This window comes from Theropithecus gelada, chromosome 2 (genome assembly GCF_003255815.1).
Source record: "Theropithecus gelada isolate Dixy chromosome 2, Tgel_1.0, whole genome shotgun sequence".
Taxonomy (NCBI): domain Eukaryota; kingdom Metazoa; phylum Chordata; class Mammalia; order Primates; family Cercopithecidae; genus Theropithecus; species Theropithecus gelada.
In genome coordinates this window covers 12,237,696-12,258,898 of record NC_037669.1, presented here as the reverse complement: position 1 = coordinate 12,258,898, position 21,203 = coordinate 12,237,696, and the positions used below count along the sequence as shown (strand labels likewise).

General features: G+C 37.9%; 3 protein-coding genes across 10 annotated transcripts in view; 1 reads left to right on the top strand and 2 right to left on the bottom strand.

Moving 5' to 3' along the window:
* Positions 1-890: 890 nt before the first annotated feature.
* On the bottom strand, positions 891-9,843 carry C2H3orf38 (chromosome 2 C3orf38 homolog). 3 transcript variants are annotated; one of them, XM_025374845.1, is made up of 3 exons: positions 9,507-9,843; positions 6,203-6,444; positions 891-1,999 (listed from the first exon to the last, which is right to left on the bottom strand). In XM_025374845.1, exons 1-3 carry the CDS (start codon positions 9,631-9,633, stop codon positions 1,385-1,387), a joined length of 984 nt encoding a protein of 327 aa, XP_025230630.1. In that variant the 5' UTR covers positions 9,634-9,843; the 3' UTR covers positions 891-1,384. The 3 variants fall into 3 exon arrangements, with proteins under 3 accessions (XP_025230630.1, XP_025230631.1, XP_025230632.1); XM_025374846.1 differs by having other exon boundaries at positions 891-1,996; XM_025374847.1 differs by having other exon boundaries at positions 891-1,906.
* CGGBP1 (CGG triplet repeat binding protein 1) overlaps positions 9,825-21,203 on the top strand; it is a 95,281-nt gene continuing 83,902 nt past the window's right edge. The window contains exons 1-2 of one of the 3 annotated variants that reach the window (XM_025374850.1): positions 9,825-10,000; positions 18,616-18,724. The gene's annotated coding sequence lies outside the window, so the exon portion shown is untranslated. The remainder of the gene's footprint in view (positions 10,001-18,615; positions 18,725-21,203) is intronic. The other 2 variants (XM_025374851.1, XM_025374852.1) reach the window with 2 other exon arrangements.
* The window catches only part of ZNF654 (zinc finger protein 654), an 82,834-nt gene continuing 76,666 nt past the window's right edge, over positions 15,036-21,203 (bottom strand). For all 4 annotated transcript variants that reach the window (XM_025374844.1, XM_025374843.1, XM_025374840.1 and 1 more), the window contains 2 exons: positions 18,646-20,992; positions 15,036-18,049 (listed from right to left, as the gene is read on the bottom strand). In XM_025374844.1, the coding sequence (XP_025230629.1) occupies positions 18,042-18,049; positions 18,646-20,992 (2,355 nt within the window). In that variant the 3' untranslated portion in view covers positions 15,036-18,041. The remainder of the gene's footprint in view (positions 18,050-18,645; positions 20,993-21,203) is intronic.

Sequence of the window (21,203 nt, the reverse complement as noted above, 5' to 3'; positions counted from 1 at the left end):
AACTAAGAAAATCCATGATCAGCAAACAGTTGCTAGGTGATGAAGAATTTAAACTTCAAAGCATGTAAATAATTTGGCAACTCAACCATGTAACTCAAACCTAGTAACAGAAAGGTAAAAAACTAAACATTCTAAGCTATAATGTGGGAGTATATGTATACTTATGTATATGTGTAAACACACATTATAAATGCATGGGGTTGTTTTCGGTTTTTTTGTCACCTCTGCCAAGATCAACCAAGAGGAAGAAGAGTAATTCGTTTAAAAGTTAGGAACTAGACATACCTTTAAAATTTCAACAGCATATTTCCTCTATATCATATTACAATAACAGCTCTATAAAACTGTTGGCTGGGCCGGGCGCGGTGGCTCACGCCTGTAATCCCAGCATTTTGGGAGGCCGAGGCGGGCGGATCACGAGGTCAGGAGATCGAGACCATCCTGGCTAACATGGTGAAACCCCGTCTCTACTAAAAATGCAAAAACTTAGCCGGGCGAAGCGGCGGGCGCCTGTAGTCCCAGCTACTTGGGGGGCTGAGGCAGGAGAATGGCGTGAACCCGGGAGGCGGAGCTTGCAGTGAGCCGAGATCGCGCCACTGCACTCCAGCCTGGGCGACTAAGCGAGACTCTGTCTCAAAAAAAAAAAAAAAAAAACTGTTGGCTGAAGCCTAGGTAAGAATAAAGTCTGTTTTGAGAACAGCATTTATCATTGCCCAAAAACAGTAAGGAAAATGTGCAGATTACAAAAGATATTGAGCTTGGACTATAGCTGATTAACTTTGAAAAACGTGTCTCAAATATTTAAAGAGGTAGTAAGTTTTTCTTAAACTTTCAAATTATTGGACTTTTTTGCAAAAAGAATGTTAAATTTTCTAAAATGAGACCTTTGATCTAAAATACTTAATAGTTTTAAAAATATACTACGGTGAGATGTATTTGTAAAATACAATTATCCAGAGTTAGACAAAAGTAAAAAAGAAACTTAAAGAGGGGAAGCCTGGACCATTATTAATCCTTTCCCACATGAAAAGTGCAGATATTAGCAGAATATTCACTAAGTAAAAGGAAAATATTACCTGGTTTCTAAGGCACACAGTTAGCTGTCAGATCTAAAGTCGGATTTATTTGCATTAAGCTTTCAGAACATTTGCTGCAATTCGGGTAGAAATAGTAAGTATTCACATAATATGTAAGTCTGTAGTCCAGAAAGGTATTTCAACTAAAATATGTCAATTTTCACATCTGAAATAATTCAGACATTACTGATATAGTATTTGGAAGAGTTTCTGTACAGATGATTTTTTCAGGCTGACAGTACTTAGTGCTTTAGAGGGTCAGGTAAACCCAGTTCTCTTTTGTTAAGCAATGTCTAATTTCTACTACATCAAACTTGGTCCCCAGTTCCACTATCCAAAAACTGCTTTACATTATGTCGTACTTCGCTGGTACCACATAAAGTGATTACATTATAAAAGGCCTCTAGATCACTTTGTTCAAATTTAACAGCTGGTTTCGGTAATGTTCCAGGAGCAAGGGAACTCTCTCCCCTAATTTTCAGGTTGATAAATTTGATTTTCCAAGTATTCTCCACAAAAGGGCAGCGGATGAGTCCAAAAATTTGTTCAAAAATGCCCAAACAAGTGTTTCCTCGATGGACAGTCCCAGCAACTCCAACCATAACCAGTCCATGAGGAGAAGATGCACATTTCAGTCCATGTGAATCTAGGTTGGGGCTGAGAAAAAGAAATTCTTCTTTTACTAGTGACAGCAAACGAAGGCTCACGATTTCTGCTCCATGGTAGTCCGTAACATTTTGTTCTGATGTGTTGTAATAAAACCTAAGCTTCACATCATGCCAGAAGTGCTGTGGCCCCCATTCATCTTGAGGTGGTCCCAGAAAAGGATTCTGAGAATTAAGGAGTCCAAAGAACCAATGACAGAATTCTTCCCCTAGGCGACGAAAATCAACTTTTTCAGCTTTTTTATCTTCTTTCACCTGCTGATTGAAACAAATAAAATAAATACAAAATAACACCAAGGTTTAACTTTCATATTTATTTTTCTATCTATCCTATTCAAAGTTTGAATGCACCCATTACACCAGAGAGAAATGAACTATATGTGAACTTGCTGAACCCATTATGCATAGTAAAAAATCTTTTTTCAAAAGGAGAAAAATCATTTTAGAAATTTCCAGCTTAAATTGCTGAAAATTCAGCTAAGAGAGTAAGGTTTAGTAAAAAAAAAATTAGTATGAACTGGGCGGGTACAGTGGCTCACGTCTGTAATCCCAGCACTTTGGGAGGCTGAAGCAGGCGGATGGCGAGGTCAGGAGTTCGAGACCAGCCTGGTCAACATAGTGAAACCCCGTCTCTACTAAAAATACAAAAATTAGCCGGGCATGGTGGCCTGTGCCTGTATTCTCAGCTACTCGGGAGGCTGAGGCAGGAGAATCACTTGAACTTGGGAGGTGGAGGTCGCAGTGAGCCAGGATAGCACCACTGCATTCCAGCCCGTGCAACAGAGCGAGACTCCAAACCTTCAAGATGTTCACATTTTGTATATAAATTACATAAAGTTGATATAAGTAAGCATTTTCATTTGTCTTTAAATAGATATTCTAACGGTGATTGAAACAGGTTATTTTCTATAACTGGGATTAATTTTATTCTATTATTTTTCTTTTTTCAAAGAAAATGTTACAGTAAGCTGGGCGCGGTGGCTCATGCCTGTAATCTCGGCACTTTGGGAGGCCGAGGCAGGCAGATCACTTGAGGTCAGGAGTTCAAGACCAGTCTGGTCAACATGGTGAAACCCCATCTCTACTAAAAATACAAAAATTAGCTGAGTGTAGTGGCGCATGCTGGTAATTCCAGCTACTCGGGAGGCTAAGGCAGGAGAAGCACTTGAACCCAGAGGGCGGAGGCTGCAGTGAGTTGAGATCATGCCACTGTACTCCAACCTGGGTGACAGGACAGACTTTGCCTCAAAAAAAAAAAAAAAAAAAGTTACTGTAAAAATCTACCTGATAGACTAGATCTCATTCATCCATATGTTCCACAACACTACTTTACCAAGATATATGAGATCTTAGGTTCACTGAGCACCTGCTATTCAATATACTGGGCACTGTGTGTGGTACTTAAGAGCTATTTCTTCCTACCTTCACAATAAGCCCTAGGACATAGATATTATTACGATCATTTTATAGATTAAAAAAACAAGGCTCGGAAAGGTCAAGTTATTTGCCTAAGTTAACACACCTAGTATATGGCAGACCCTAATTTGAAGTTGTATCTGTATGAGTTCAAAGTCAATGCTCTTATCAGTATATAAAGTAAGAAAACTCTTAGAAGATTCTTTCCTAATGTGAAGGCAAAGCTTTCTCACTCTGAAACCTCATTAATTCAAAAAATGTGGTATGTAGTTTAAAAATCTGCAAATTACCTAGAGGTTAATTCAAGCAACACTTAAATATTTGTGCAATATCTAAAATGTACGGTGGAGATACAAAGAACAGAAACAGCCAATGTCCGCTGGAGAAAATTTCTACAATAGAACTTTTTCTAGCTAAAAAAAAAAAAAAGCATAAAAAATATTTAGGTTCCAATGTAGGGGCGGGGCATCAAGAAAAACAGCTAATGCATGCTGGGCTTCACACCTAGGTGATAGGTTGCCAGGTGCAGCAAAACACCATGGCACATGTTTACCTGTCTAACAAACCTGCACACATACCCTGGAACCTAAAAAAAAAAAAAAAAAAATTTTTAAAGTAAAATTTTAGGTTGTTTTCATGACATTTTTGCAATACCAAAAACAAAGTGAGAAAGAATTTGCAATAAAATTCTTCTAAAGTGAAAAAAAATTACACAGAGCTAAAGTTAAAATTAACCTTGCATTAGACCTAAAACCATAAAAACCCTAGAAGAAAACCTAGGTAATACCATTCAGGACATAGGAATGGGCAAGGACTTCATGTCTAAAACACCAAAAGCAACGGCAACAAAAGCCAAAATTGACAAATGGGATCTCATTAAATTAAAGAGCTTCTGCACGGCAAAAGAAACTACCATCAGAGTGAACAGGCAACCTACAGAATGGGAGAAAATTTTTGCAATCTACTCATCTGACAAATGGCTAATATCCAGAACCTACAAAGAACTCAATCAAATTTGCAAGAAAAAAACAACCCCATCAAAAAGTGGGCAAAGGATATGAACAGACACTTCTCAAAAGAAGACATTCATACAGCCAACAGACACATGAAAAAATGCTCATCATCACTGGCCATCAGAGAAATGCAAATCAAAACCACAATGAGAGACCATCTCACACCAGTTAGAATGGCAATCATTAAAAAATCAGGAAACAACAGGTGCTGGAGAGGAAGTGGAGAAATAGGAACACTTTTACACTGTTGGTGGGATTGTAAACTAGTTCAACTATTGTGGAAAACCGTGTGGCGATTTCTCAAGGATCTAGAACTAGAAATACCATTTGACCCAGACATCCCATTACTGGGGATATACCCAAAGGATTATAAGGCATGCTGCTATAAAGACACATGCACACGTATGTTTATTGTGGCACTATTCACAATAGCAAAGACTTGGAATCAACCCAAATGTCCATCTGTGACAGACTGGATTAAGAAAATGTGGCACATATACACCATGGAATATTATGCAGCCATAAAAAAGGATGAGTTTGTGTCCTTTGTAGGGATATGGATGCAGCTGGAAACCATCATTCTCAGCAAACTATCGCAAGAACAGAAAACCAAACACCGCATGTTCTCACTCATAGGTGGGAATTGAACAATGAGATCACTTGGACACAGGAAGGGGAACATCACACACCGGGGTCTATTGTGGGGAGAGGGGAGAGGGGAGGGATAGCATTAGGAGATATACCTAATGTAAATGACGAGTTAATGGGTGCAGCACACCAACATGGCATATGTATACATATGTAACAAACCTGCACGTTGTGCACATGTACCCTAGAACTTAAAGTATAATTAAAAAAAAAAAAAAGTGAAGATATATAAAAAAATAGGTATTTGCATATAAACAAATCAGTAATATTTGAGAAAAAAAAAAGGAATGAGTAAGTCGATAAGCCACTTTTAACCAGCACTAGTGATTGTTGAATGGAAACATATAAACTCAATATAAACTTGAAGTTAATTCCATTTAATTTACAGCTTATTTTATAATAGTATTTTATTAAGGAATTAATTTACATATAGTAAAATCACAAATCTAAACACACAGCATGAGGAATGTTGACAAACGTATGCAGCTACATAACCATCATCTAGATCAAAATACAAAACATTTCAATCACCCCAGAACATTTCCTCAGGCCCCTTTTCCATTCACTTTGAATTCCCCGCCCTCACTCAAAAGCAGCCACTGCTCTGGTATCTATCATCAAATGCTAGCTTTGCCTGGAAGTGGCTTTAATATAAAAGTAATTAGATAGTATGTTATGTCTGGCTTGTTTTGCTCTACTTAATGTTTTTGAGATTCATACAGGTTGTTGCATGTATCAGCAGTCCTTTTTTAAATGAACAGTATTTCACTGAAAAAAAAAAAATTAACCTTGCAGTTTACTCTCTAAAAATCTAATAGTCCTCATTTGATGATGCTGATATTGAAAAATACTTTTTCTCTCACATATCAATAGATGATTACATACATACCACGATATGTCAGAAACATTTTTTCTTTTAGTTGCTTTACTGGTCTCTTCCTTCGGGATTGATAGGATATGAAACAAAGTTAAAATTACAAAATATAAATAAAATAGGCTAGGCATGGTGGCTCTTGCCTGTAATACCAGCTGAGGTGGGAGGACCACTTGAGGCCAGGAGTTCAAGAACAGCCTGGGCAACATAGTTGAGACCCTATCCCTACAAAGTATTTTAAAAATTAGCCAGGCATGGTGGTACATGCCTGTAGCCCTAGCTACTCAGGAGGCAGAGCGGGTGGATCACTTGAGCCCAGAAATTCAAGGCTGCAGTGAGCTACAATTATACCACTGCACCCCAGCCTGGGCAACAGAGCAAGAATCTCTTAAAAAATAAAAATAAAAAAACCCCACAAACATTATTAACCATGTTCCCCAAGATTTAGGATTATCAACAAAGTTTCAGACAGAACAAAGGTTCAGAAAAGAACTCTAAGATTTATTTTACCTGTTGAAAGAGTTGGATGTCCTCTGTCTTTGTAACTGGCTCTGGTGTTTCCTTCAATTTCAGTTGTGGTTGCTTTTGCCAGTAATCTTTCGCATGCTGAATAAGATTGTGTTTTTCAGTAGCTGGAGGTATAATAATCCCCTGTGTTGCCAAGTACTTAAATATAACTTCTCGGTGGACTTTTCTACGCCTTAGAAGTTCTTCTGCACTTTGGCTGTACACTAATATCGCACGAACAGCATCTAGAAAGAAATTGCGAAGATTAACAAAAAATCATGAGGCACTTACAAATTTGTGCCAGGTCAGTACAAACTCTATTAAATAATATTTATAAGCTATTTTCACAATATTACTGCTGTTGCATGATAGCCATCACTTTAAAAAAATAGGAAGTCCATTGTCAGTTTTCTTTTAATGTCTTTATGCCTTAAACTTCCCTTACCTAAAATCTCTTCTTTTCACTTCCCATAAGTGACAGTGAAAGTTTAGCATTTTCTCTTAAAGAATTGCATTTTAAGAAAACATTCAAGCCAGAAAAAACATTTTTTTCTAATAAGGCCAACAGTCCTAAATTCATGTACAACCTCTAAAAATAGGGACAATTACAACAATATTTTAGATGTCAAGGAATTTTAGTCCTATCTCCTCTACAGATAATGAAAGTTGAGGCCATATTAGGTATCGATTATTATTACTATTATTTTTTTTTGAGACGAGTCTTTCTCCGACGCCCAAGCTGGCATGCAGTGGTGCGACCTTGGCTCACTGCAAGCTCTGCCTCCCGGGTTGACGTCATTCTCCTGTCCCAGGCTCCTGAGTAGCTGGGACTACAGGCGCCCGACACCACACCCAGCTAAATTTTTTTGTATTTTTTTTTTTAGTAGAGACTGGGTTTCACCATGTTAGCAAGGATGGTCTCGATCTCCTGACCTCGTGATCTGCCTGCCTTGGCCTCCTAAAGTACTGGGATTACAGGCGTGATCCACCACATCTGGCCCAATTATTGTATTTCTAGAAAGTAGAGAACCAGGGCTTATATTTTTATACTTTTTATTTTAATTTTTATTCTTTTGAGATGGAGTCTCGCTCTGTCACCCAGCCTGGACTGCATTGGCGCGATCTTGGCTGACTGCAACCTCCACCTCCTGGGTTCAAGGGATTCTCCTGCCTCAGTCTCCCAAGGGGTTACAGGTGCGTGCCACCACACCCAGCTAATTTTTGTATTTTTAGTAGAGACAGGGTTTCACCATGTTGGCCAGGCTGGTCTCGAACTCTTGACCTCAGATGATCCACCTGCCTCGGCCTCCCAAAGTGCTGGGATTACAGGCGTGAGCCACCACGCCTGGCCGACTTCTATTTTAAAATATTTATAATAAACACAGACCAAAGAATATTTCTGACACGTCGGAATCATACAGAATGGCAATAAGACGAACTTCCATATGCATACCTCCTAACTTAGGACGTAAGAAATAGTACTATCTTTGAGGCCCCCATTTCGTCTCTTCCCTAATGCTATTCCTCTTTCTTCTCATCCACCTCAGAGTAGCTACTATACTAAATGTTGCTTTAAAATTTCCCTTTTTTTATAGCTGTACAGCGTAAGTATATATCCCTGAACTATATTTGGTTTGGTATGTTTTAAATTGTGCTATAAATTCAATCCATCCATATACAGTATATAGTTTTCTATAATCAGCTTTTCACTTAATATTTTCTGGAGTAATCTGATACACATAGCTAGCTCACTTTCACTGCTATATCATAATTAGTTATATGACTGTACACAAGGTATCTAGCTATTCTTCTGTTTACAGACTTCTATTCTGTGTCCAATTACAAACGCTGTTACTTTGAAATTCTCATACGTATCTCCCAGTGCCCAAAGGGGCAAGCAGTATGAGCATCAACCTGGAGCTTGTCAGAAGCAGAATTTCTGGGCCTCCCCTAAAACTAAAGAATCAGAACCTGCATTTTAACAAGATCCCTGAGAGATTCAAAAGCATATTCAAGTTTGAGAAGACTAGGTCGGTCTCGAGTATGTGTCTAATCTGCCATTTTAGGAGATGTCAAATCTGTTCTTCAAAGTGGTAGTTTTAACTTAAACTCCTTCACTAGTTGCCAACGAGTTGCTTCACCTGATCATGAACACTTGAAGTTTATACTTTATATTTTTAATTTTTTTTTCCAATCTGGTACACAGAAAAGACAACTTCTGTTTCTGGTTTTCATTTCATTAGTTTCTAAAGACACTGAGTATACTTTCATATGCTTAAATGTTATCCCCCCCCCCCCACCCCCCCAACAATGTTTCTTCAAGTCATTTAAACGTTTTTGAACTGGGAATTTTTTTCCTATTTGCTTTTAGATACCCTATCAATTAAATGCAGCATTTTATCCATTATAATTTTAAATTCACACTCACCATGACTGTAAGAAGGTGAAGGCATGTAAGACAAACACTGAAGAACCATGTAAGTCTAAAGCTATTTTAGGTCTTAATTCTTTGGAATTTCCTCTTTTAGTGTCCATGGCTCAAAGTGATAAATCACTTTCTTCAATGCCAAAAATGAAATCCGACTTAAGCAGAAAAACCCAGTTTTAAAAGGGCAGAATCTTTTAAAGATAATCGTATACTAATATGGGAATCTGGAATTTTTCACGTTTTGAAGTAAAATTCAGCAAATTTAAAATAAAACTAGCTACCCGACACACAAAATGAACAAACGCTTTACATTTTTACATGGACTAGTCACAATCAGGCTTCGCACTAATAGCCCTTAAAAATCCACCGGAATATGTATTTAGCTCGCTTGTATGTATTCCTAGTACGAAAATTTAGCTCTGAAAAATTTTGCCTCCAAAAAGAGACATGGATTCAAGGTGTCTGCCATTTAATTACAGTAGCTGCTTTTTACCAGAGACATAGAAAATGTTTGCCAACCTCCTCCCACTCAAACTTGAAGAAAAAAGCCCGAGCGGCAGCTGACTCTCTTCAGCTGATCGGAACTGAAAATGCAAAACATTCTGGCTCCCCAGAAAAATTTTAAAAATTACTATGACTTATTCCGAATCCTTGAATCAACAAGCGCTGCCCATAATACTGAATGGATAAAACCTGGAAGCCGCGCCATCATCACCACCACCACCTCCCTCCCTTGACCCGGCAGCCCAAGTCTGGGTAGTAGTTGCAGAGCCATGGATCCGCCGCGGCGGCCCAGATTCCCGAGGATTCTGCCTAAGCAGGGTAGGCGTGAGGCCAGGGGAGGGGCGGCAGCCTTCTAGGGGAAGGGTCCGCCCTTACCTTGGCGGTCTTCAGGCTGCACGAGGCGGTTGGTGACGGTGTCGCATAGGGCCATGATCTCGTCGTTGTCCAGTAGGCCAAGTAGGTTACGGCAGCCCTCCATCTCTGAAGAGCTGAGTCCCGACATCTCCACCCCCGGGGCTGGGGGTAAAGACGACGGCAATAACGTCGCCCCTACGGCCCACTGGGCCCGCGCCTGGCAACAGACACCGGAAGTGCCTTTCTTGTTGTTCGCCGTCGAAGGGCCTCGAGTATTCCAGGCCCCTGGGCGGAAGTAATCGCCAAAGAGGTCAATCAGGAAACAAAGTGCTCCCACTTGTGGTTCCGGGCTGGGGACGGAGTGAAGTCCCACGTATCTCAATTAAGGGAAGTGCCGGGTTTATATGGAGAACATACACTTTCAGCAAGGGAGCTGGTTACCGAAACAGAAGTCCCTCCTCCGAAAGAGAAGTCCCTCCTCCAAAAGAGCGCCTTGGAGGGCTGCGCAGGTGCAGGTGCGTAGAAAGCAGCCGGCAAGCCGGGTGCACCGCGAGCTCCCGTGATGCCGCGGGGCCGTCCAATGGAGGCGGCTCCTCCCCGCCCGCGGGCCGGGCCCCCGGGAGCGCTTGAATGTCTTCTGCGGCCACTTCTGAGTTGGGTGAGCCGGTAGTTTGATTCCTTAAATTAAGTAAACTAAAATAATTTAGTTTTGTTTAACATTATAGTATGAAAAGTTAAAAATAGATAATCCACTGTGCCTGGCCGTCTTCCAGCGGACTTTCCTCTCAAACACGCCGGGACAGTCTCTTGCCTCCATTTCCCTTGTTGCCGGCTCGGCCTTAGAAGAGGCGATGTCGCGCGCAATTTAAGGTTGGGGGTTCTGGACGCCAGATTGCCAGGGTTTTACTCCGCCATTTACTCAGACTGTAAGCAAGCTCCTTAGCCTTTTCCCCTTCAGTGTCCTATGGAAGTGGATCTAGTGGAGATGCCTACCTCTTGGGGTTGTGGGGGCGGGGTGAACAGTGCGTGGCTCTTACTAAAGAGCTGATATTACTATTGGCATGGTAGCAACACACATTGACGAGAGAAATAGTCATGCTCTGCTAAACAGGAATCGGACTAAATTGTCACTTGCCTTTTTCTCTTTCCATTTTTAAGGCCTGTTTTTGATCAGTTGACATTTAATTGGGGTATTGCCATTTAGTAGCTGAAATGTACACATCTGCAGATCCTGGCGAGCAAATTTAACTTTAAAATATATTTTTACATATGAAAATTAGGATTGACCAGGCGCGGTGGCTCACGCCTGTAATCCCAGCACTTTGGGAGGCTGAGGCGGACGGATCACAAGGGGCCAGGAGTTCGAGACCAGCCTGGCCAACATAAAGAAACCCCGTCTTTACTAAAAATACAAAAAATTAGCCTGGCATGGTGGCAGACGCCTGTAATCCCAGCTGCTCGGAAGCTGAGGCAGGAGAATCGCTTGAACTCTGGAGGCAGAAGTTGCAGTTAGCTGAGATCACGCCACACTCACTGCACCCCAACCTGGGTGACAGAGCGAGACCCTGTCTCAAAAATAAATAATAGCTAAATATCAGTCATATAGTGTACATGTAGTCTTTAAAACAAGGCATTCAAAATATGGTGAAATTGTCGGTGGATGTTATTTGGGGTACCATTTGCTCAACACAGCAATTCTTCATATTTTAAATTAAGTATTAATGAATGCCTGCTACTATTGAAGGTTCAGAGACGTGACCCTGACCTTTCTTCAAGGAGCTTTTGGGAGTGTTGTTAGTAAAGAGGTGGCAAGATAAGTGCTAAAATATGTTGCTGTGGGACCACGTGGAGGGCATGTCCAACTTACTTCATTCGTTCATTAAAAATGTATTATAGTTGAGCACCTACTTGCCAGTTATTGTTCTTTGTACTAGGGCTAAAAACAATGCTTGCATTTTGGTGGAAGGAAATAGACAGTAAACATGTAAGAAACTATATAGTCGGCCAGGAGATGCTATGGAAAAAAATAAATCCAGAAGACAGGGATGGGAGAGGATGTTAGCATTTTATACAAGTTGAAAGGAAAACTTCTTTAAGTGACTTTTAAGATCACAAGAAAGTGAGTGAACCGCAGGAGAAGCATGTCAGGAAGAAGCAAGAGATTTCGAGGAAGGAGTCCAGGAGACTGGAGCCCGTTTGAGCAAGAGGAGGCAATGAGCAAGGTGGTTAGAGTTGCAGTCAAGACTGATCTAACACAGGGTTTCTTGATCATAGAACTGTTGACATTTTGGGCAGGATAATCTTTTGTCCAGGGGATTGTCCTGTGCATTGTAGGATGCTTAAGGCATCCCCATCCTCTACCCACTAGGTGCCAGTAGCACCTCCTTCCCTCTCTGCGCCAACCAAAATTACCTCCAGACGTTGTTACATGTCCCCTGCAGGGCAAAATCACCCACAATTAAGAGCCACTGATATAAAACCTGTCAAGATGCTTTTCGAAATGACAGTGTTCTTTTTACTGTCCAATACAGTAACTATCAGGCACGTGGCTCTTGAGCTTCTTGTGTTTAGTGCAACTAAGGAACTGAATTTTAAGTTTTATTTGAATTTAAATTTTAATAGCCACACGTGGCTAGTGACTACTGTCTTGGATAGTGTAGGTCTAGAACCTTGTAGACCATTATATGGACTTCAGCTTTCATGTTTTATCTCTTTCTCATTATTTTGTCAATCTCTCCAGACTAGTCAGTGGTTCCCTTATCATCTGTTCCTTCAACTTGCCACAGGTTCTTGCCTCAAAGCCTTTGCTCTTGCCCCTGGCATATTCTTACCTTGGATATCTGAATGACTCTTTCCCCTACTTTAGTCAGGTTCCTGCTCAAAAGTCACCTTATCAGAGGCCTTACCTCATCATCTTGCTTAAAATCACCACCAACACCATGCTTACTTATGCATTTCCTACCCACTTTATTTTTCTGCATAGCACTCATACTGTATGTTTGTTGTTCCCCAATAGAATATGAGCTCTGTGAGGCAAGGATTTGTTTTTCATTGCCTGTTACAGAGGCCAGCATACGGTAGGTATCCAATGAATATTTGTTGAATAAATGAATGAGCTTTGAAGGCACTGGCAGGTTTTAAACAGGAATGTCATTATCTGACTTGTCTCAGAACAGGATTACTTTGGCTGCTGGTGTGAAGACTGAAGGGAGGGTAAGGGTAGAAGCAGGGAACCCAGTTAGGAGACTATTAAAATCATCCAGGTTAGAGAAAATGGTGGCTTGAATTAGAGTGAAGGGCATGATAGAGTCAGGGATGATTAGAAGGTTTTGGTTCGGGCACTAGTTGCCATGTATTGAGAGGAGGAATGCTAGGGGAGTAATCAAGAGACCTGGCTTTCTGACAAAGTGGTTATGCTTAGGAAGGATTAAATCAAAGAATGAGAGATGGGACAGGGAAAAAGGTGAACAACCAGTAAAGGGAATAGTAGTGAAAAATGCATGGACTAAAATAACATGATGAGGGTAGATGGGGGTTTTAAATATGACTGGAGCCAAAGACAGGGTACAGGAGCCATACCTAACATGAAGAGAAACTTAGCAAAATTCTGTATCAATGGGATGTACAGCTCTCCACAACGATAAAACTAGTATGCTAGAATTTGAGTGTAACTGATCCCCACACCTCTTTGCACTGTTTCCATTAAATTCTGTTCTGGTAGTTTCATTTACTGAATACAACTTGAGCAAAAAACAAAAAACTCTCCCCATTAGAGCGGTTTGGGATATTAGATCTTACTACTAAATTATCCATTCACCCAACAGTTTAAGTACCTAGTAATAGGGGACTTCTTTAAATGTCTTGGAAACTAATTTTTGAGAAGGTTCTATAAATTTAAGGGGAAAGTTTATCTTCTAGGGAAATACAAAGAACCTTATTGCTTTAGATCTGTGATTTTCAAACCTTAGCTTGTATCAGAATCACCTGGAGGATTTGTTACGCCAGATGGCCTCCAACCTGACCACAATTTAGCATTTCTAACAAATTTCCAGGTGATGCTGATTCTGCTGCTCTAGAAACCACATAAGAATCACTGCTAGAAGATACTACTGCATCAACCAGATATCTCTCTACCAGGCTTCATCCTTTGACTCTGAAGTCACTGATCCTCAGGCAAATCTGACCCGATTTGGATTATTAGATCCACTCATGCTCTACATTTGTAGGGAAAAGTGTGTGGCACAATGGAAACATGGTTTTGGGACCCATCTGATTTTTCAGTCACCCTCTGCATTTATTAGCTGTGTGATTTTAACCAGGTTAACCTTTCTGAACTTTGGTGTCTACTGAGCAGTGTTCATATTTACCCTTGAGTTGTACAATTAGAGGTAGCATATATCAACAAGCCATTTCTTCCCCCGCTGTGCAGTACCCATCAATAAGGCATGAAACTTTCTATCATTTACGATTTTTATTCCAAGTATTAGTGGATTGACTCTATTTCAAATCTTGATGTACAGTTAAAACATCTGTCCCTGTTCTATCAGTTGATTCTTAAAATCAGTACAGACATTATGCTATGAAAATCAGCTGAATTTGGTTATCTTGGAAGCCTATTTAGTAGTAGTTGCTTCCCAGAATTCCTCAAATTTCAGAAAAGGAAAATGAAGTTATCAAAACCCCAATAACTTTGTCCAAATACCTCAATACATTCATTATTTTGAATATGGAATATATTGAGTCTAAGATCATATGACCATAAATCAGACTGATAATTTTAGATCTCAGCTCTAGAATGTTTCAATAACACTCTCATAGTGTTTCAAGGCATAATGCTTGTAAGTTGCACAAATCATTTTATCCCATTTATCATTTGCAGTGTGATCTCATCACATCAGAAAGGTTTTTTTCCTACTTAAAGCCCCATTTTTTCCAATTGCAAGTTATAACAAATAGTTTAGAGGGTTTTCCTTTGTTAGCGAACCAAAAAAGTAGGAGCCCTCATGCTCAAGGACATCACTTTGGGTTACAGCTTACTGACTTTAAAACGTTTGTTTCCCCAGTGAAATTCTTTCCTAGGAAATAATTTTCATCATCATTTATATTGTAATATTTCAAAATGATTTCAGTCTTTGTTTTTTTTAAGTTCCACCAGAAGCTCTTCATTTTTGAAGAATTACCAATGTAGACAAATTTATCTACTGTCTTGCCTTTGGAGAGTTCCGACACCTACTAAGTTTGCAGAAAGTACTGTATCACACTGAACCCACTTACCTGAAGTGACTTTGGTGAAACAGAATTCTATCAACTTTTATTCCTCCATATAGGCATTCGTTAAAATGTCCAAAAATGCCTATTTTGTGTAAAATTTTAGATATTTCTATTTTCTATATTATGTTTTAAAAAATCACTCAATCCAAATATGGTAATGATACTAACTGAAATATGCCATTCCTTTATAAGACATAATTGACATTTTCATTTAATATATACCTTATATAAGTCTAATTCCTTTTGAAAGCAATGTACTACATAAAATTGAACACTTGATTACCAACAAGGACAACGTTTTATTGAACAAATCTATGTACAGTACAAAAAATTTCTTGAAATGAGACACTATTGTTGATTTATTGCAGTTCAATGGCTCAGTTTTAATTTGTACTCTTATAAAATGCAAAGTAAAATAATTTAACATTCAACAAGGAAGCACAAATTTCCTTTCTTGCTGAATCTGTAATATCTTTCACATATTAACAATTCTAAAATGCATATGCAGCATTTACTCATTCTGAAAAGGTGTTTTACAGTACCAAATAAATTAAAAAATAAACACTATCATCCCTTTTAGGTTTTTCATCCATACATCAGTATTAAACCAAACATGAAAGGAGTACGGCTGAACCTTCAGTGTGATTTGAAAAGAATCACAAGTTCAATGATATAAATTATTTAAGTATTATATAATTGGTGGTTTTAAAAAAATGAATATGGCTAAAGCCCAAAGTACCAGTGTCCTTGTCCATGGAGATTACCCTTTTTACCTCCTCCATAATATCTGAGCAGCAAAAATTCAGATTTGCTATTTTCTTGACCTTACTGACACACAGCAGAAATTTAACATTTAATTTTTTGAAGGAAATTTTTATTTAAAAATGAAGATTTGAAACTTGGTCCATGTAGGATGAATACATCCTCAAAACAGAAGAAAAGAAGAATCTGAGGAATAAGAAGCAAGCTTCCTTTTCTTCTGAAGCTCAAATTAGAACTGTTGGAAGTTTATGCACCCTATAAAAGCAAAATGATGTAGGTTTATGTGCTAAAAGACAGACATAATAAAATGAACACATTCTTTCACTAGCTATTTGAGAAATATATAAACCGAGGTTAAGACAGGGTGGTCAAATAGAATTTTATAAAACATTCCTTGATTTAGTTATATATAAACCAGTTTGATCTCAGTCTTTCAGAAATAATTTTCTCTTAGCAACACAAAAGTAGAAATAAACCTCAAATTAAAAACAAATAACAAATGGAATATATTCGAAACATCTTTGCATGAACAATGGAAGTAATGAAAATGGAATACTTTGTGGGCATGGATTTGTATCAGTTGTTACAACTTGTGAAAAATGTGATAAAATATTAAACTTCTGGAAAAGGTACAAAGCAGAAATATTTCAAAAGACTTCACTGTCCAAATGAACCAGTTTCCAAACAGACTTTTTATTACAAGACATACTTTTAGAATGAACTAAAATAAAAATCATTACATTTTTAGTATCAAGAAATACAGAAAACATTTTTTTAGCTGACCTTAAAGAAAAGACTTGAATTATGAGCTGTGTTTAGTTACCTAAATGTAAATTCCACAGCCTAATGTAGGCTACATAACAGAAACAAATTTAAATTTGGAATGGACTTATGACCATCATTGCATAGTAGTGAATGCTGATGATAAACGAATAAAACCGGGAAATTAAAAAAAAAATCATCTGATCTATCATGATCTGGAAATCCTAATAAAATATGGATGCTACCTGGAAGAAATTCCCCACTTCCATAATAGCCTCATTGAAGAAGCTCTAATAATAGGGTCTGATGAGATTATCTGCCTTGAATAAAGATTTTGTTATTTAGAATAACTGGAATATTTGACATTGGGACATTAGGAGATCCGTTTTGAAACAGTTTGCCTTTTTGTTATTTTTATCCCTGTTTTAGATTCACACGCTATTAGGTAAAAGGAAGTCTTTAAGCATCTTCCTTTCCATAATGGACAAATGGAAAACATCTGAGAGAGCATTTTAAAAAATATTTATTTTGTTAACACTTTAAAATTTTCTTAGGAAAATAACTTATCACTAAGGAAAACAATGCATGAATGTATCTCTTATTGTGTTGTGCAAATGTTTTGTGTAACTACTGCCTTTTACATATAAAAATTACTATTCAGACCAGAGTCATCACTAATGAATAAAAAAACAGGAGTAGTATGGCTTATTTTGGAATTACCTCTCCTAATAGAATAAAATGAATGAATTCTCAACCTGATTCTTAGCTGATTTTTTGAGCCAGTTATTTTAATAGGACTGTACTTAGATAACTCATATTAATGTCTAAAGGACCTCACTATGAATCATCAAGCAATGTCCCAACATATATACAAACAGAAATATCCCAGTGTGCTTTTACCATTATTCACATTGAATAATTTGCAATTCAGTGTTTTCCTTCAACTACAAAGCCTGTAAAGTCTTAGATTCCTTTCATCTCTCCCCAGAGTTACTGATGGTTTTTTTTTCCCTATTTTATCGACACTGCTGCCCTTTAAATGTAACTAATTTATACCACAAAAGTGGTTAGTGGGAGGTTCCATCAAGAGCTTATTAGCAAAGCACTGTAGTTTTTTTTTTATTTCTTAATTTTCAATGCTGGCGTGCCATTCATTGAACTTTGACTTAATTAATCATCTGGAAACCAGTTACAATCTTTAATTGATAGCACTGTGGTATGTTAATGTATAAGTTTCTAAATCATCACAAACCAAACAGCAGCGGTTCCTTCAACATGTTTGACCAGAATGGAGGGGACATAATCTGATTATGCATGACGAGAAAACAAACCCCATTTGTAGAATAAAATACTTTAAATGGTTTATTATTGTAAACCAGCCCCCCTCCCCCCACACACTTTTTAATAATGTGTTAACTTTTCCCTTTCTGTAAGGCCATCGCTGGTTTTCTGACTAGTTGCCTAAACATGTTTCTCATATAAGCGAAACTGAACATGCTGCTGCTATTAATCATCATAAACTTTAAAATGTGGTTTTCTGGAAAACTGGTACTTTGGGAGTTTTATAATAACCCTTTTGGAGTCTAAGCCAGCACATCTCTGTGAGTTCATTCTAGAAAATGTGCTTTGTCTTTATCTTTAGTAATCCGAGACCACTCTAAAATTAAGGCCATCAGGGAAATAGCAAACTGATGATGCATTTTCTTATAGTGTTTTTTTCACACTACTGCTTGATTGATAGGTCTTTCTGAAATATTTTCATCAGGCACCTGTAAAATAGAACACATCTGTTAATTCAAATTTTATTGACGTTCAACCGGAATTCCAAGTCAGATTCCTGTTTAATTTACACCCTGTCATTTTAAAGGATATTGCTATTAGTAGAAAGACAAGCTCTTTTTCTGATTTTGTTTCTCACTTATTTTCGGTTCTTTTTCTACTTCTGTTTTTGTAACAGAGACACAGATTCACTTGATTTATATTCTGGAATGCATATGAAAAATAATTCCCATCAAAATTACAACTTTTATTACAGAAACTTGGAATGAAGAAGAACTTTTGATACAGTGGAAGAAGTATAATCAAAGAATATGAAAAACCTGTGTTCAGATTCTGCCTTGCACAAGTTCATAGGCAAAGCCCTATGCAAATTACTTGTGAATTTCAGTTGCTTGATCTATCAAACAGGAATATTAGTATCACCTCATACTGGTTGTATGTATTAAAGGAAATAACGTATGGAGTAATGCTTCACTATCTGTGCTACACAAATGTCAAGTTTTTAAATCTCAAAGATCTATAATAGTTTTATTTATGCCATTTTCTTTTTTTACAGATATCTCTACTAAGGAGATAGAAGACTTACTTTCATCATCTGAATCAAATCCAAAGAGTGTCTGACATTTCTTTTGTGCAAGATGAGCCTCAAGTGCTTCTGCATTACAGTAGGTGGTCAGGCATTTGCCACATCTTAATCTTTTCACTGATTTTTTATATACGTTATCTTGATCAGAACAGGCATCTACTCTATCAGTCAGAAATTTTCTGCGTTTTGGCATACTAAGATACCGTTCGTCAAGGTAACTGGGAGGCAATGGTCTGACGTATGGTTTTGTTAAAATTAAGCCATATGAAGTATGTTCACTTGTCAGATTTGGTTTGGAAGGTGCCTGAGATACTGGCAAGGTATTGTGTTCTTGTGGTACAACACTGGGTAAAATGGAACCATTTTCTGTCCTGATTCTGTTTGTATCAATTTTCAAAGCAGGATCCGATGAAACTAAAGGTGTTTGCTCTATTTCACTATGTCCATTGACTAAATCACTACTGCTACAATTATTTTCAGAATTTGGCTCTATGTCAGGCATCTTTTGGTCTATCAAGCTTATATTTGAAACAGTGTCATCAGAACGTTCATTTCCATTCTGAACTAAACTGTCTGTTTTCTTTTCCATACTTTCTATACATGTCTTTGGTTCTGTAGACTCTTTCCTTGATTTGCTAGTAGAAACTGGCAGACTAATAGTTTGTTTCTCATTACTAGATGAGTCTTTTTCCTGATGATTAGGATTTGAGTCTGTATGAACATCCCAAAGAATTGTTTCACTTGGTTGTGCAGATGATTCTGGTGTTTTACTTAAATAGTGCTGAGCTTCATGTTCATATAGCAGAGGAAGATCTTCAAAAAGCTCATGGCATTCTGGAAAACTACACTGAGCTTGAAATATCCTGTGACTTTTTGTGTGCTGGGCAAGCTGGAATGGCAGCTTAAATGACTCGTTGCAATTAAAATGCAAACAAAAATACACATTTGGATAGCTGTGTCTATTAAGGTGGTCTATAAAATGTTGAGAATCTTCAAATTGCCTTTGACAAAATTTGCATTTTCCTTTGCTCCACTTCATTACTGTTTGTCGCACGTTTAAATCAGTTGGATGTACGGTCATTGCATGTTTATTTAGAAACCCAATTCTTTTAAATATCCGGACACAGCCAAGAGCAGGACACTTAAAGTTTCCTTCTTGATCTGTGGCATATATGTCTTTTGGATGGCATACAGTTCCATTGATTTTATGAATTACTGAAGTTTCTTGATTCAGGTCATAATCATCTTCTTCATAATCACCTTCTTCATCCTCTTCCTCCTCATAATCATCCCCACATTCAGGTAAAGGCTTCAAGACATTATTTAAAGAAGTTACAGGACTGCCATTTTCAATAACATTTTCAGTAACATCTTCTGGTGCACTTACGGGGATTTCAATGAACTCAGCCACATGCTCAGGGATGACTTCTTTGTCTCCTTCACTAGAAGCAGTAAGAGTCTCGACTTCCAAATCTTTACTGTCCGAATTCCCATTTTCAAATGAAATGGAAGAATTAGAACAATTGATTTCTCCCAAAGCAGTGACTTCCTGATCATCCTGTTGAGCTGCAGCAATTTGCTGTCTCTGTATCTTCTTAACATGATTCTTTAAATGCTTCTGCATAAGTCCTCTGTTTCTAAATTTCCTACCACATATTACACATGCAAAACTGCCTTTTTTCTGATGAGCCTGGGCATGCCTTACGATGTGACCACCTAGAAATTCCTTGTTACATAACATACAACGATGCCTTGGGACATTGTGATCTACTTTGGAAGTATTAAGAGCTGTAAAGTTTTTCTTCGTATTAATATGACCTTTAGGCTGCACTCCAGATACATCATCAGGATCAGTCTCTCCAGTGCTCTGATCTGTAAGAGAGTCAAACCCTTCCTCCAAACCTTGCTGTTCTTCTGTCCTTTTTAGATTACCTGCATTATTTTCCAGTGTGCTTTCATTTAGAAATCTAACTACTGATTTATCACTCAATAATGCTACGCAGTTTTTCTTAATCATTACAAAGTTCCAAAATTCAGGGTCAAAAAACAATCCCTTTTTCAAAATCGGAAGCAATTCAAAACGAACACGATTTTGAACACTACTTGTGCCTTCATTATATTCTTCATCTGGACGTTTGTAAAGCTCTTCAACAGTACGATACGCTTCTAAGGAGCGCTCCAGAAAAAATATTGAGAGTGCACAAATCCTGAGGATCTCCAAATCATTTGGCAAAAAATGTGCAATTGTTTTATAAATCAGACATTTAGTTTTGGGATCATCATGAAGGTCGAGTTGCAGAGCACAACCACATATTTCGACACAAATTTGCAAGCCTTCTTCTTCAACCTGGAAAAATAAAAATATTAGTGCTACTTTTTTTTTTCCCAAAAAATGGTTACATTAGTCTATCTTTAAAAAATACAACTCTTAAAAATGAAAGCTGAATAAACATAGTATTCTATTGTGCAGTTTTCCATATTTAGTAGCCTTGTTTAACTCTTTAAATATATACCTTTCTCTGTTTTTAAAACTTGAGAATAATGTGGAATAGATAGCA

Bases quoted from the DNA above. Each gene is read 5' to 3' on its own strand.
- C2H3orf38 (XM_025374845.1), bottom strand. From the start codon at position 9,633: ATGTCGGGACTCAGCTCTTCAGAGATGGAGGGCTGCCGTAACCTACTT. The intron at 6,445-9,506 runs GTAAGGGCGGAC...ATTTCTTTCTAG, and splicing joins GCAGCCTGAAGACCGCCAAG to ATGCTGTTCGTGCGATATTA. The intron at 2,000-6,202 runs GTAAAATAAATC...TGTTTCAATCAG, and splicing joins ACATCCAACTCTTTCAACAG to CAGGTGAAAGAAGATAAAAA.